This window comes from Pan paniscus, chromosome 1, assembly GCF_029289425.2.
Source record: "Pan paniscus chromosome 1, NHGRI_mPanPan1-v2.0_pri, whole genome shotgun sequence".
In the NCBI taxonomy this organism is placed as follows: domain Eukaryota; kingdom Metazoa; phylum Chordata; class Mammalia; order Primates; family Hominidae; genus Pan; species Pan paniscus.
The window spans coordinates 202,948,414-202,963,814 of NC_073249.2; the positions used below are offsets into that span (position 1 = coordinate 202,948,414).

General features: G+C 38.8%; 1 protein-coding gene across 9 annotated transcripts; it reads left to right on the top strand.

The window, feature by feature from the left end:
* The first annotated feature begins 262 nt into the window (after positions 1–262).
* Positions 263–14,244, top strand: SRSF10 (serine and arginine rich splicing factor 10). Of its 9 annotated transcripts, none has more exons than XM_003810763.6 (6): positions 263–501; positions 1,884–1,988; positions 5,624–5,727; positions 8,671–8,833; positions 9,057–9,110; positions 9,244–14,244. In XM_003810763.6, exons 1-6 carry the CDS (start codon positions 437–439, stop codon positions 9,539–9,541), a joined length of 789 nt encoding a protein of 262 aa, XP_003810811.1. In that variant the 5' UTR covers positions 263–436; the 3' UTR covers positions 9,542–14,244. The 9 variants fall into 9 exon arrangements, with proteins under 9 accessions (XP_003810811.1, XP_008961386.1, XP_008961384.1 ...); XM_008963138.5 differs by having other exon boundaries at positions 12,730–14,244; XM_008963136.4 differs by having other exon boundaries at positions 12,961–14,244.
* The last annotated feature ends 1,157 nt before the right edge of the window (positions 14,245–15,401 follow it).

Below are 15,401 nucleotides of genomic sequence, written 5' to 3' on the forward strand. Positions count from 1 at the left end.
TTAAAAATCTGTCCATTTAGTAGTAACCGCAAAGTTTGGCCTAGAGACTAAAACATCTGCTTCCTGATTTGGGGGTGGAGATGAAGGGGAGTGTAAGGTAGAAAACGGCGGGAAATGAAGACCTAAAGAAAGAAAGAACAGGCTTGGGGGAGGGTAAGAGGCACCGCAAGAAGCCAACGAATGACACCGAGGCTGAGGCGCGTGCGCCAGCCCTCCACATGCGCAGGCGGACGCCTGGTGTTCTCGCGGGAAAGAACCGTTGCGCCCGACTTTGCGCGGAGGTAGGAGGGGGAAGTGGAGGCGGGAGTGAAGTCTCGCGAGAAGCGTCGGTTGCCGTAGCAGAGCCCTCTAGCTGTGTGTGTCTGAGGCTCGGCCGCCTGAGCCGCGGACGGTTTGCTGAGCCCGTTAGTGCGCCCGGCCGAGACACGCCGCCGCCATGTCCCGCTACCTGCGTCCCCCCAACACGTCTCTGTTCGTCAGGAACGTGGCCGACGACACCCGGTAGGTACAAGGCAGGTACTCCGGGCCTAGGCGGGGAGGCCGCAGGCGCCTGGAGAGGATCCTGGTGGTGGCGGCACTGGGCCGGGGGAGGGGACGGAGTGAAGATGGCGGGTCCCGCGCCTGCTTTGGCGCCTAACTAGGCCGCGCAGCGGGCCTCAGCCGCCGCGTGGGAGCGAGGGCGACGCCTCTGCCTTCGCCGGGCCGCGTGGCGGGGTTTTTCGGTCCCTCTCCCCCTCCGCAGTTTGCAGCCCCTTTCTCCCTGCTTCCTGCCGGCGCGAGCAGCCCCCCGCCGCGGCCTTTCCGCGACCCGACGGCCGCCCCCCATTGATTTGAAGTTCACATTCTTCGAGGTTCACGCCCCCTTGGCCCAGAGATTTTTTTTTTCCCCAGCCAAAAAATAGTGAGGTGAAATAACGGGATCGAGGGAGAGGAATGTTGCTACCATTTATCTTTGTTGTTGTTGCCGTTGTTAATATTTGGGGGTTTTAATCAGTTGGAGGTGTTTGGAGAAAGGGAGCGTTGAGATTTGGGGAGTTAGATTTTTCCAGTTAAATGTTGCGAATAGTTTTTCTTATTTCCTGGAAATTCTGGTCACCCTTTGAAAAGGGAGGTTTGGGAAGCGTCAATCATTAGGACGTTGACAGCTAAGTTAGATTAATTCAGACGTACCTTAAATAGGCTTTGTTCTCACCATTCCCTTGTTTCGAGTTGCCTTCAGATTATTTTGGAAGAGTTCTTACTACAAGATGAGGCTTTTTATTTCACAAATAATGAATCTACACACAGAAAATAAGTGGTTTGGGGTTTTGGTGTTTCGTGGGGGTTTTTTGCTAGCTTTGTGATTTGCTTTTGTCTTAAATTTAAGAAGGAAAGAAAGCAATAATTCTTTCCATAAATAATTCTTTCCATAATTTCTAATAGTTATGTTAGCATCTAGAGAAATTTTCTCTTTACGTCATCTTGACACTTACTATTTAAGGAGTTCGATATTTGTGACTTTTTCAGACCATATTTATCTACTGTTAAGTGTCTAAATCTGTCGCTAAAATTGGGGAGTAAAAATAAGTGCTTGGTATTTTTCAGAGTGCTAGAGTCGATTTGATGCTGTAAAAGTAAAAAAAAAAAAAAAAAAAAAAAAAAACCAAGGCTTATATACAACCTAATGCTGCTGTACCTTTTATGAAAAATGAAGGCTGTAGATAAAAATAAATTGTGGTCATTCCCTTGTACCATACATACGTCTGCTGTTGTCCTGTTAATGTAAACTGCATTTTTATCTTCCAAATTCTTGGATCCTAGCTTTCCTTCATCAAAAAGATATATTGCCTATACATCTTAAGGACTTGGACATAAAAATTTGAGGTCTTTTTATGATGTTTTAGGTCTGAAGACTTGCGGCGTGAATTTGGTCGTTATGGTCCTATAGTTGATGTGTATGTTCCACTTGATTTCTACACTCGCCGTCCAAGAGGATTTGCTTATGTTCAATATCCTTTCTTCAGATGGCTGATTAGTGAGGGGTGTTGAAGTTTGAAATTCAAGTTTATGTAAGTGGTAACATCTAAAAAGTAGTTCTTTTTGTCCTCTAATAAATGTCTGTCTTCAAATTTTTGAAAATTAATTCTGACTCACACATTGCTCTCGTTATTAAAGTTAATCCAAAAATGGTAAAATATATAAATTCCCATTCATGCTTCTGAAACTCATATCGATGATTATATATGTGATTTAAATTTGAATGCACTCTGGTTGCTACTACCTTTAATGTAAGTCCTTTAAAAGTTAATATGTTCTTGTGCTTAGCAATTAAAATTTGGTATTCTTGTTTGTTAATTTGAATCACTTGATCAAAAACAAATTGTATAACAATGAGGTAAACTTCTTTAATATTGTCCCCTAATTTGCTGTCCTCTGTTGTTACCTCAGAGAATGTAAAGCTGTACAGTTATGGCGACCCCAAAGAGAAAGCATGAAAGAACCTTTAGAGTAGAGTTCAACACTTAAGGCAAGTAGACAAGCCAAAGACCTCTTAAGGATCAGGCTTGAAGAGAAGGGAGAGTTTGGGAAAAGAAAAAATAAAGAAAAGCTGGAAGAAGGACAAGCCTAATGGGAGACAAAGCCTCGCTTTATCTACAAAAGGGGGAAAAGGTTGTTTTTCAAAGTTAAAGATAAAGCCATCTGTCATATTTGGCCAAGCATCTCATGACAAGTCCTTCTGACAAGCACTTAAAGAGTTAAAGGTCAAGATGAAGTTGAATGATGGCCAAGATTAAAGGAGTCATACCTGATGTATCCTACAGAATAACTATTTTTCTTTTTTTTTTTTTTTAATGTTTTGTAAGCAGTTAATTTTCAAAATTATTCTGGTTTGGTCTAGTGACAAAACCTGTAACTTGATTTATGTGGGCCTTTGATGTTGTGATTGTGGTCTTGTATAAATGCACTCTCTCTTATCAAGTTAAAGTGTAACAGGATGTATATTCTTAAGATTAAATTCAGCATATTTTGGTTTTGGACCAGGTGGTCAGATGCCACAGAGTAGCAGGCAGTGCTCTTTGGAGTAGCGTGGGGTTCTGGGGTTAAGCCACAGAGCCCTGCTTAAAGGAGAGACAGGTGCATGCACTGGGGACTACTTAGAAACAGCTCTGGTGGTCTTGTAGGGTCAGAACCACTAGAAATTTTGTTTATATATAGATTTTAAAGTGGTTGCTGGGGACACATATAAACCCTTAACTTCTTTAACTTAGCCCTGTGAAGACTGCTGGCCCTGCGCTGCTTTAGCACAATGATCAGTTGGCCCTGAATGAGTTGCAGAAGGCCTTCTCCCTGGTATAGGTACCTAACTGGGACCTATGGGAGACTGGTCCCTGACCCAGAGTTTCAGGTGACCTTACTTCCGTTCCTTTCAGTGAGATCATCTCCCTGCAACAAGGGTTTGGGTTGTGGACCTCAGACTAGGAAAAGTTCTTCCTGCTTAAATTCAGTGAGCCTCAAACTTTTAAGTTAGTGGAGTCCTAGTGAGACTTAGGGAAAAGCCAAAAACTACTCCTGCAGGGCCAGTGATCAAGGACAGTTGTGAGAATTGGTTGCAAAGCTCCATTACAGAGAAAATAATAGCTATATCTGGCTTAGTAAATAAAGGTAGCGGTGCGTTCTGGCTTACAACATAGACCTGATTTTACCTAGTGTTGGGTGGCCGAGGAATCAAGGTCAGTAGTAGTTTGATTCAAGAGTGTGTGATATTTGAGGCAAAAAAGGCTAGTAATTCAAAGCAATCTAAAGGAGAATGATAATTTTAAAATACATATTCAGTAAGTCTATGGTTTTAAAATAGTTGAAAAGAAATAAGTAACAGGCTTATGAATTTCATTTTTGAAAAGACCATACAGTACAAATTTCTCCATGACTGACATCAGAGTGATACTTGGCTGCCTCTGCTGCTGCTGTCTCTTCTGTCTGACTCCATTCGCAATAGCCTTTTCTTCCTATCCCTGGCTTACCGAGTAAAGTAGAAACTTGCCATCAGCCCAGGATTCTGTTTTCGAGGGTAGCCCCAGACAGGATGCTCTGTTCTCATTAATAATTTTTACGGCTCTCAATATAAATCCTTTTTATACTTATTATATTCTGTCTCTTGGGGTAACAAAGTAGTGTACCCATTAAGTGAACGTATTCCTTCTAATTAGTTTAGAGCCCAGCTGCATTAACCTTGAGGGATGTTCAGTTACAGTATTCAAGGTTCTGAACTCCCCATCAGCCTTTCCCTTTTCATGTTGAAAGCCCAGTTATTTAAAATTTGTCCTTCCATTTAATCTGTTCATAATGGCCTCGGGAAGACAGAGCTGGAAACCTGCAGTCCTTAATTCCTTTCAGAACAAAAAGTGGGAAGTCTAGTAAGGCAGACCTTTTAGTCTCTATAATAAAAGAATACCAGTATCGGTCTCAAAAAAGGAGTGTGTCACTTCAGGGATATTTTAAATCACCTCTTTAAATCTGCAGTCTTGTGTTGTCTCTCAAATTTAGGAAAAAGAAATGTGCAAACTAGAATGGGGATTTTTGGGATAGAATGAAAACCTATACCTGTACCTAACCTAGCTCTCTTTCCAAACCATTTATATCAAACACTGTCTTGAATGTGTACTTGGCCTCTGTTAAAATGATGGTTTTAGGAAAGGAGCTAGGTTTGGACAGAATAGCTATATAAAGCCAGCAGTTCTCGTAGTATTATTGCTGACATGACCAGGGAGGACAAGCAGCTTAGCTTCTCAGATCAAAAACAAGTACCAGTAGTTCCTGCTTAAGGCTGGTAAATAATATCTTGAAATTCTCAAGTTGGAAACCAGTCTCAAACCCATTTCTTTGCAAGAAGTTGTATATTTAGGGTCGTGGTTAGGGCTTTCCAGTCTAGGAGTCCTTACAGTGGTCTGTTTCTTGATAGCATGCTTTTACAGTCTGCATGGATGTAATAACGCTTTTGGTATAGTGATTGTCTTGAGTACTGCTTGACTCTGGTCTTGATGCCCACAAATGGCTAGCGTGCTTGTCTTCCCATGCAGTGGAAGGAAGACAGTTAAATGAAATAGTAGTATTAGATATGTATGAAAAAGAAAACAGCAAAATAAATTTGAAGTTAATGCTTTCGTCTCTTGTAAGGTAAGGCATATACTGCTTGCTTACACAAGAACTATTGGCATTTTCTTTTTTTCGTTTGAAACAAATATGAAAAATAGTATTTTGGTTTTAAGAAATTTTTATTTTAGCATACAACATATAACTGACATTTGTTTTTCTTTTTTGTCTTGTAAACTTAATTCTTAAAACTTAGGAAAATTTTTGGATAGGACAACTTGGTGATTCAGCTATAACAGATCTTATTTCAATAATAACTTTACTGCAATATGTATTCATACATTTTCAAATGTGTGCCTTAGGAAATCACAAGTGCTTTTATAGTGTGAAGTGTTAATGGCTGAATCCAACTGAATCACCAACTAGTAAGTGGGGGTCTGGTTGATGTTCTGGAATAATATTGGGAGATTGTGAATTGTTCCAGACATACCAACTGAACTTTCATTCATTATCAAAGTTTGCAAAACTTCCCAAGCCCCTTAACATTTAGCACATTTGAGGATGTTCGTGATGCTGAAGACGCTTTACATAATTTGGACAGAAAGTGGATTTGTGGACGGCAGATTGAAATACAGTTTGCCCAGGGGGATCGAAAGAGTAAGTACCCTTATGCCTGATATGTATGAAACATTATTTTTTAGTGTTTTGAGATTTTTTTTTTTAAGAATTTAAGCAATTTGTGTTTCTGTTCAAAACCCAAAGGGATCTTTTTTTTCTTTCTTTCTTTCTTTTTTTTTTTGAGACGGAGTCTCACTCTGTTGCCCAGGCTGGAATGTGTGCAGTGGTGCGATCTTGGCTCACTGCAACCACCACCTCCCGGGTTCAAATGATTCTTATGCCTCAACCTCCCGAGTAGCTGGGATTACAGGTGCATGCCACCACATCTGGCTGATTTCTGTATTTTTAGTAGAGACGGAGTTTCACCATGTTGGCCAGGCCGGTCTCGAACTCCCCACCTCAGGTGATCCACCCGCCTCAGCCTCTCAAAGTGCTGGGATTGGGATTACAGGCGTGAGCTACTGTGCCTGGCCCAAAATGATCATATTTAAGAAAATGGAGTATCTTGAATATTTCATCATGTGTTCCAGATTGTAAGTTTTGGGGTAAGTGTAAGTAGGAGGTGGAGATGAGAATGCCTGAAATATATGTGGACTCTTTTGAAAGTTGGTTATGCAGGCTTACCAGATGTTCGCTGCGTACTTACAAGGCAGGAATACAGGTTTTAGAGTCAAAAAGACCTGTGTGTGAATTCTGGCTTAGCCATTATGTTACCTTGGGCAAGATACTAATTAAGAGATTAAAATAACCGCAGGGTGCAGTGGCTCACACCTGTAATCCCAGCACTTTGGGAGGCTGAGGTGGGTGGATCACACGGTCATGGTAAAACCCCGTCTATACTAAAAATAGAAAAAATTAGACAGGCATGGTGGCCTGCACCTGTAGTCCCAGCTACTGGGGAGGCTGAGGCAGGAGAATTGCTTGAACCCGGCAGGCAGAGGTTGCAGTGAGCCGAGATCATGCCACTGCACTCCAGACTGGGCAACAGAGCAAGACTGTGCCTCAAAAAAAAAAAAAAAAAAAAAGCTGCTGAGGAGAGGAGGAGCTCTTGAGTACTCAATGCAAACTATTGGAACTCTAGTTCTTGAGTTGGGTAATAGATTCTTTCCTGGTTATGCATTGTGTTTTTTATATGTACTCCAATACATAAAGTATCTGCTTCATTGAATTGAATGAGATAAGAATTGAAGTGTATATAAGGCATTTAGGAATGCCTTATTATTCTACTTAGGGTCTTAGAACTGTAATAATATATTATTGCATGTTGACACTGCACATTGTTCATAGGCCACCTATAAATATTTTGTTAATTGTGTTCTTAATGAATGGAATCTGTGGTGGGATCATTCCAAATCAGCATATGGTTCAGTGGTCATTTTTTTCAGCCATTTGAAAATGTAAAATATGTGGGTGTGGTAGCTCACGCCTGTAATCCCACCACTTTGGGAGGCCTAGGCGGGAGAATTGCCTGATCCCAGGAGTTTGAGACCAGCCTGGGCAACAAAGTGAGACCCCATCTCCACAAAAAATAAAATAAAAAATTAGCCAGGCTTGATAGTGCACACCTGTGGTCCCCGCTAGGCAGGAGGATCACTTGGGCCCAGGAGGTTGAAGTTGCAGAGAGCTGTGTTTGCACAAGTGCACTCCAGCCTGGGTAGCAGCAAGACCCAATCTCAAAACAAAAAGGCACTCACTTCCATTTGGAGTTTTTAAAAATCCTTTTATGGTATGGATTCCCAGTGTCAGAATAGTTACCAGGTCTTGGCTGATAAACTAGATGGTGAGAAGACTTTGAAAATAGTTGGGGATATTAGTATTATTTTTAACATAAAACAGTCTTCTAATACACTTTCTTGAAAATAAATACGTGCCTTTTCCAAGATGAAAATTTGCAGTTACCTTAACCCAGCCTTGGCTAAATCACGTTCTGCATCTGCATCTCACACCAAAACTACAGACACCTCTAAAACAGACTCCAGGGCTGGGCGCGGTGGCTCAAGCCTGTAATCCCAGCACTTTGGGAGGTCAAGGCGGGCAGGGGCAGATCACCTGAGGTCAGGAGTTCAAGTCCAGCCTGACCAACATGGAGAAACCCTGTCTGCACTAAAAATACAAAACTAGCCTGGTGTGGTGGCGCATGCTGTAATCCCAGCTACTTGGGAGGCTGAGGCAGGAGAATCGCATGAACTCAGGAGGCGGAGGTTGTGGTGAGCCGAGATTGCGCCATTGCACTCCGGCCTGGGCAACAAGAGCAAAACTCCATCTCAAAAAAAAAAAAGACTCCAGGCTGGGTGCGGTGCTCACACCTGTAATCCTAGCACTTCGGGAGGCTGAGGCGGGTGGATTATTTGAGGTCAGGAATTCGAGACCAGCCTGGCCAATATGGTGAAACCCTGTCTTAGCCGGGTGTGGTGGCGCGTGCCTGTAATCTCAGCTCAGGAGGCTGAGGCAGGAGAATGGCTTCAACTGGTGTGGGGTGGAGGTTGCAGTGAGTTGAGATTGCACCACTGCATTCCAGCCTGGGTAACAGAGCAAGACCCTGGTCTCAAAAATTAAAATAATTTAAAAAAAAAAGACACGCCAAAACACATACACACTTTTTTTTTTTTGGAGACAGGGTCTCTGACCCCCAGGCTGGTGTGCGGTGGTGTGATCACAATTTACTGCAGCCGCCAACTCATGAGCTCAAGTGATTTCCCCGCTTAGCCTCCTGGGTAGCTGGAATACATGTGCAAGCCACTAGGCCCAGCTAATTATTTTTTGTAGAAATGGCATATTGCTATGTTGCCCCAGGCTGGTCTCAAACGATCCTCCCACCTCAACCTCCCAAAGTAGTGGGATCACAGGTGTGAGCCACCACCCGGGTCATACATACTCTCTTTGGGATATAAGAGGGGATGCAGGGATTTTTTTCCCTATTTATTGAGGGCTTTAATACTGTTTTTAATATTTTTAAGTATTTCTGTTCTTTGTATTTCCTAGCACCAAATCAGATGAAAGCCAAGGAAGGGAGGAATGTGTACAGTTCTTCACGCTATGATGATTATGACAGATACAGACGTTCTAGAAGCCGAAGTTATGAAAGGAGGAGATCAAGAAGTCGGTCTTTTGATTACAACTATAGAAGATCGTATAGTCCTAGAAAGTAAGTGTGCTGTGTAGCACAGTGATCTGTTTAAAAAATGTATTTGTTAGCATTTAATTTTTTTTTACTATTTTGTATACTTTTAATTATATACATTGAATGTTTCATTGAGACAAAAAATACTGTAGCATTTTATTTTAAGAGTTTTATGGTTTGCTTTTAATTAGAAACTTTGCCTCTATGAATAGATATTTGTCACTGCTTTTTCTGATATGCTTTTTAGCAGTAGACCGACTGGAAGACCACGGCGTAGCAGAAGCCATTCCGACAATGATAGGTAAATAACTTTGCTTTGAAAAAGACTCATGTATTTTTTAATTTCAGAGTGAACTTTTGCTCTAAAAATAACAAATTTGATGAATATAGAATCTAATTTTTACTCTAATTATATCTCTCCTCTGTTTTGAAAGATTCAAACACCGAAATCGATCTTTTTCAAGATCTAAATCCAATTCAAGATCACGGTCCAAGTCCCAGCCCAAGAAAGAAATGAAGGCTAAATCACGTTCTAGGTCTGCATCTCACACCAAAACTAGAGGCACCTCTAAAACAGATTCCAAAACACATTATAAGTCTGGCTCAAGATATGAAAAGGAATCAAGGAAAAAAGAACCACCTAGATCCAAATCTCAGTCAAGATCACAGTCTAGGTCTAGGTCAAAATCTAGATCAAGGTCTTGGACTAGTCCTAAGTCCAGTGGCCACTGATAGTATAAACCATGGTCATTTTTAGGCATGTATCATTCATTTACTCATAGTTTGGTTTACTTAAATTATCAGGAATACAATGTTGCAATGATGCTTAAAAAACACTTGTTAGTTTTCCCTGTACCAGGCAATGGTTATAATTAAAATGATATGCTGTTGAGAAGCCACTCTTAAGAGTCCAGTTTGTTTAATGTTATGGGCAGCTACCAATTTGTGGTGTCTCTGTATATTTTTGTAAAGATTCTCATTTTTTATGCTTGAAGTATTTGGTGAAAAGATGTTGGTTGACCATAATTTGCAACATTGTCTCATTAAAAATAAACTTTCATATTCATATTTGGTAGAACTGTTAACCTAGAAATGTAGCTTGCTAATAAGATAGAATGATACAAAAGTGAAGTAGTAGCCACAGTACAACACTGACTGCTCAGACACATTTAGGTTCAGGGTGGACCTTTATGTCTTGTCAAGATGTCTAGGCCCGGCTGGGCGTGGTGGCTCACACCTGTAATCCCAGCACTTTGGGAGGCCGAGGCGGGCGGATCATGAGGTCAGGAGTTCGAGACCAGCCTGACCAACATGGTGAAACCCCGTCTCTACTAAAAATACAAAAATTAGCCGGGCGTGGTGGCACATGCCTGTAATCTCAGCTACTCAGGAGGCTGAGGCAAGAGAATCGCTTGAACCTGGGAGGTAGAAGTTGCAGTGAGCCAAAATCACGCCACTGCACTCCAGCCTGGGCAACAGAGTGAGACTCCGTCTCCAAAAAAAAAAAAACCGGATGTCTAGGCCAATGATAATTATTTTTGATGCAGTGTGGATTAGTTCTTTTGTTAACCCCACTGTCTTGGGGAATGATGCCAGCTGGGAAATTGAGTTTTTGACTGAAACATGGAGCCTTCACTGCTTTTTTTCTGGTTCCTATGAAGATTTGGAACATAGAAAACACAAAAACTAACCTTAAAATTTGAGCAGGTCGTTGATGGCAAAAATAATTTTAAGGAAAAAGGAATATTCTTATGTAGTTATTCTAAAGTTTAAGGAGCGTTGTTGACCATAATATTGCTTAGTTTTCTTACTGCTGTTAGAAGCAAGTAAATTGTTTCAAAGGTTTTGTGTGTGTGTGCCTAGTGTAAAAGAACTGAAATTTTGATGCTTACAGCACTTGGCTCGTGCATTTGTATCAAAATTTGCCTGCCTCTTTATGAGGGAGGCCTGCTTTTCACACCTCAGTTTATTTAATACGAGGCAAGTTGAAAGACAACACTCATTCTAGGTGATTCTGTGGTGCCATGAAATTTAAGGTAATTTGGGGAAAAGGATTAGTCAGTTTTAAGCAAGAGTCACATCTTTTGAGCTTTCGATTATCAGTGTAGTACCTGACTAAAAATGAAGTAATACCCTTAAACCATTTATAATTTCTAGTATTTCTCTGAAAGATCGTTTTGGGGACAAAAGTGACTTGACATGTCCAATTTCGTTTCAGAATAAAAAGCTAGCATCTTTAAAAATCTCAGATTGCTTGCTTACAGATACAAGTAAGAATTATGGACAAACGATTCCTTTTAGAGGATTACTTTTTTCAATTTCGGTTTTAGTAATCTAGGCTTTGCCTGTAAAGAATACAACGATGGATTTTAAATACTGTTTGTGGAATGTGTTTAAAGGATTGATTCTAGAACCTTTGTATATTTGATAGTATTTCTAACTTTCATTTCTTTACTGTTTGCAGTTAATGTTCATGTTCTGCTATGCAATCGTTTATATGCACGTTTCTTTAATTTTTTTAGATTTTCCTGGATGTATAGTTTAAACAACAAAAAGTCTATTTAAAACTGTAGCAGTAGTTTACAGTTCTAGCAAAGAGGAAAGTTGTGGGGTTAAACTTTGTATTTTCTTTCTTATAGAGGCTTCTAAAAAGGTATTTTTATATGTTCTTTTTAACAAATATTGTGTACAACCTTTAAAACATCAATGTTTGGATCAAAACAAGACCCAGCTTATTTTCTGCTTGCTGTAAATTAAGCAAACATGCTATAATAAAAACAAAATGAAGGAAATAATGATTAACTGGAATTATTACAGTATTGAATATGATTCTAAAATAACAATGGAAACAGTCCTTTATAGATTTAGGAATATTTTAAATCATTGTTGCACTAGGCACAACTAACTTTTACTTTGGAAATGATAGAACTTGCCAGAAAGGTACATCTTTTACACAGTAGTTAAAAATTCATTGTGTAATATCAAAGTTGTTTCATGATTGCTCATTAAGCCTCTTGGGTTAACTAACTTAAGAGGTTATTTGGTAGTGTTAAGATGAAATTTGGATCAGCTAATTCCAAGTTTATATTTTCATTATTGGATGGATCAGTAATTCTGCTCTCCCTCTTCATAAACAAGATGCATTAGGACTTAACGTTTATGACATGATTTTAAATCATTTTAAATTGAATGTTGATGAGCAACTAATATTAAGTGATAACCTCTTTGGGGAAGTAGATTAGGTATTTTGTGGTTTGAATTCTATCTACTTTATGACAATTATAGCTAATTTATTAAGTATTCATGATGTGCCAGACACTTGAAAAGGCTATGTGTTAACTCACTTACTCTTCACAAAACCTTATGAGAAAGATACTTTTATTTTCCCCATATCACAGATAAGGAAACTGAGGCACAAAGAAAAGACTGTAAGGCAGAGCCAGGATTTAAGCCCAGGCCTGGTCCCTTAGTTTTGGGGGGGTTTTGTTTTACAGACTATAATTTGAGAGAAGTAGATTGAGGAGATAGCTCATTGAAATTGTTCATTTTCTGTATAGAACTAGAAGGCCTAATTTCATTTTTATTTTTACTTGTGTCAACTTATTTTTAGACTTGGACTATTGAGAATCTTATATGTTGTTCCTAAAGCGACACACCTAACAGCTTCAAAAGGACTATATTACAGTTGAACCCATGGTAGTTTGGATCCTACTGATACTTGATGAGGATCTTTACGTAGTGTTTTATGTTAGTTTTGGGTGATGTAGTTGAGTCCCCCACTTACTGAGTTTACCTACTGTGTATGACTGGGCTCAATGATAAATAGAATGGTTATATCAACACTCAAATGAGGGCTGACACACTTCACCTCTCCTTTTACTTAAGATCTCTCTGCATTTTTTTTTTTTTTTTTTTTGAAGCCAAGTAAGCAAGAAGAAAAATGAGATAATGCTTCAGTGAGAGAGGAAAGGTGCTACATAGAGTATGAGCTGTTAAGTTACATCCCAGGGGAAAGACCTGGGAACTATTGTATTATTCTCTTGAAAATTTGGCCCAGTAAGCTGCTACATCCAGTTCAACTAACAAAATCCTGTATACCACAGAGAAGAATAAAGAAAACCAAACTGACAAACATCCTTCTTTTATTTAAGACCAAACTGCAGCTGGAATACCCAGTACAGTTCTGCTTACTACACTTCAAGAAAGATCTGAAAGCGGAAAAAGAACCAAAGAAGGGCAGTTCAAGCGACCAAAGGGTGGGTGGAAGGTGCTGCAGTATGAATACTGTACGAATATTTTGACTCTGGTCTGAAAAGATAAAAGAATGTTATCGAAAACTACATGGAATAATTGAAGTCCCTTCAAGTTTGAAAGTAAGCATTTTAGGACAAATAAAAGGAAATTCAACTTTGTACTTGTGGAAACTAATCCCTAAATATGAATAGGTTTATATTGATTCATGGGTAACAGGTCCATAATAAATTATTGGAAACTAGGATGTCTGAATATCAAGGAAGACAGCCATAGTCTCTTACAGTGCCTCTGTTGGTCTGTCTCAAACTGAATTGGGTGGGAAAAGGTATGGTCCAATATAAAAGTTCCATTTTTGCCATTATTGGCAAATCTTGCCTTTGTTTATTTTGGTGCCAGTGTTTTCTGCTTAATCATTTGCTTTGTTGGCATCTGTGTTTATTTACTTGTACACCACATGCAGTTTACATCTGTCTTAACTACTCCTTCCCAGGTAAATTCCAATTATATTTGACATCCAGCTAAGAGGGCCCGTCTCTTCTCACCTCTTTCCTAGTCAGTATATTCAGCAAATATTTATTGAGCCCTTACTGTGGGCAAATCATTGTACTGGATAATTGAGAAAAATAGATAATTCCCTTATTCAGTAAATGTCTACTGAGCACAATCTAGTGAATCATTACAGTATGGCCTCATTGTTTTGTTTGAGGTGTGTTATTCATAACAATATTTTACACCATTCGTATCAATGTAATTATAGAACACAATATACAATCAAGGATAAGTAATTGTGTGGTTATCTGCCATTTAAAAGTATCCAGTATTTGATCCCATTATTAGAAATAATGAAAAAATGATTTCTTTTAATCTGTAATAAACTGGTTTATGGTGCAGTGACTGTAATATACTAGAGTTATAATAAATTGTTTACTCTGCCTCACCAAACACATGCTAGGATATAACCCCCAAAATAAGTATTTAACTTTGCATTAGATATAAAGGAGACTGGGTGCTATAATTAGATTATTTTGAGGCAGACAGAGAGCTGTTATCCTAACTGATTTAGTATGTTCTGTAATTGAGAAAATGTTCACCAAATTATACTTTTTAGTGATTTACATGTACATTTTATAGGGGACATGTTCTGTGTATAGCGAATAAATAACTTTTATAGTATCACAAAATGTTTTGGATTCCTTAGTTTCTTATTAGGATATGATGTTTCTTTACCTATACATTGATTTCATCACATTTGATTTTTGTCATCTTTTTTGCCACATACTTAAAACTTTCCATATAAAATTAACTAAAAATCTGGAAGTGGAATTTAAGCTTTTAATTTATAGCAATTTTGAAAATATAGCAGAGGTATATTTTCAAGGGAGGTGTGAAATGGAGGTATTATTGTTTGTATTTTATTTTAGAAATTTTTTTTGAACTTGCCCAAGATCACACAGCAAGTGTCAGATCCTAGGTTACAGCCCATAATTTTTCACTTGTTTCATCTTTTGTTACCATGTTTGTTGTTTAATCCAATGGGGAAGTGTTTTTATAGCTTTATTTTCATGGAGATAGTAACATTGATATAATGGGATCTAGAATTTACTTAGAGTCAAAGTGACTAGATTTAATTACAAAAAGTATTTTGTTGTATACCGTTATACACTCATTAACATAGGGGTTCTTATGGACAGAGGTTCTATGTATTTTTAAAAGAATATGTAGAGGCTATAGACTTTTTTGCCCTCTACCTCCCTTCTCCATTTCCTTTTGAAGTTAAGACATTTAAGGGGGAGAATTAAGGTGCATATTGAGTTGGGGTTTTGTTTAAAAAAAATTAGGTAAATACATATATAACTACAATAACAATAGTTGGTAGTTCTCTAAAATATTTAATTATGGTAAATCAGAAAAGGCCCTTTAATTTTTGCATCTGTTGAATTGCTTTAGGATCTCTTCTGTGGTTGTTTCTCTTTATACTGAATGCTGTCAATATTATTGAGCACTTACTGTGCCGAACCATGTGCTTTTCAAATATTTCTATTTAATCCTAAAAACACTCCTGGGAAATGGGTATTATTCCCATTTTACAGATGAGAAAATTGTCCTTTGTAGAATACCCATCATGTGATAGCTTCTTGCATATTATGCTATTCATTTCTCACAACCTTACAAGGTAAATGGATAATGTTCCTGGATGAGAGATTAAACGTACTCGAAGATCTCATGGTTGTGTGGCTCAGAGACTAAGCATGGCTTTCCAAATCTCATTCTCTTGTAGAGATTTTCCATTGTATTGCATTTTGACCATGTTCCTGTTTACAAAACCTAAGATTATATT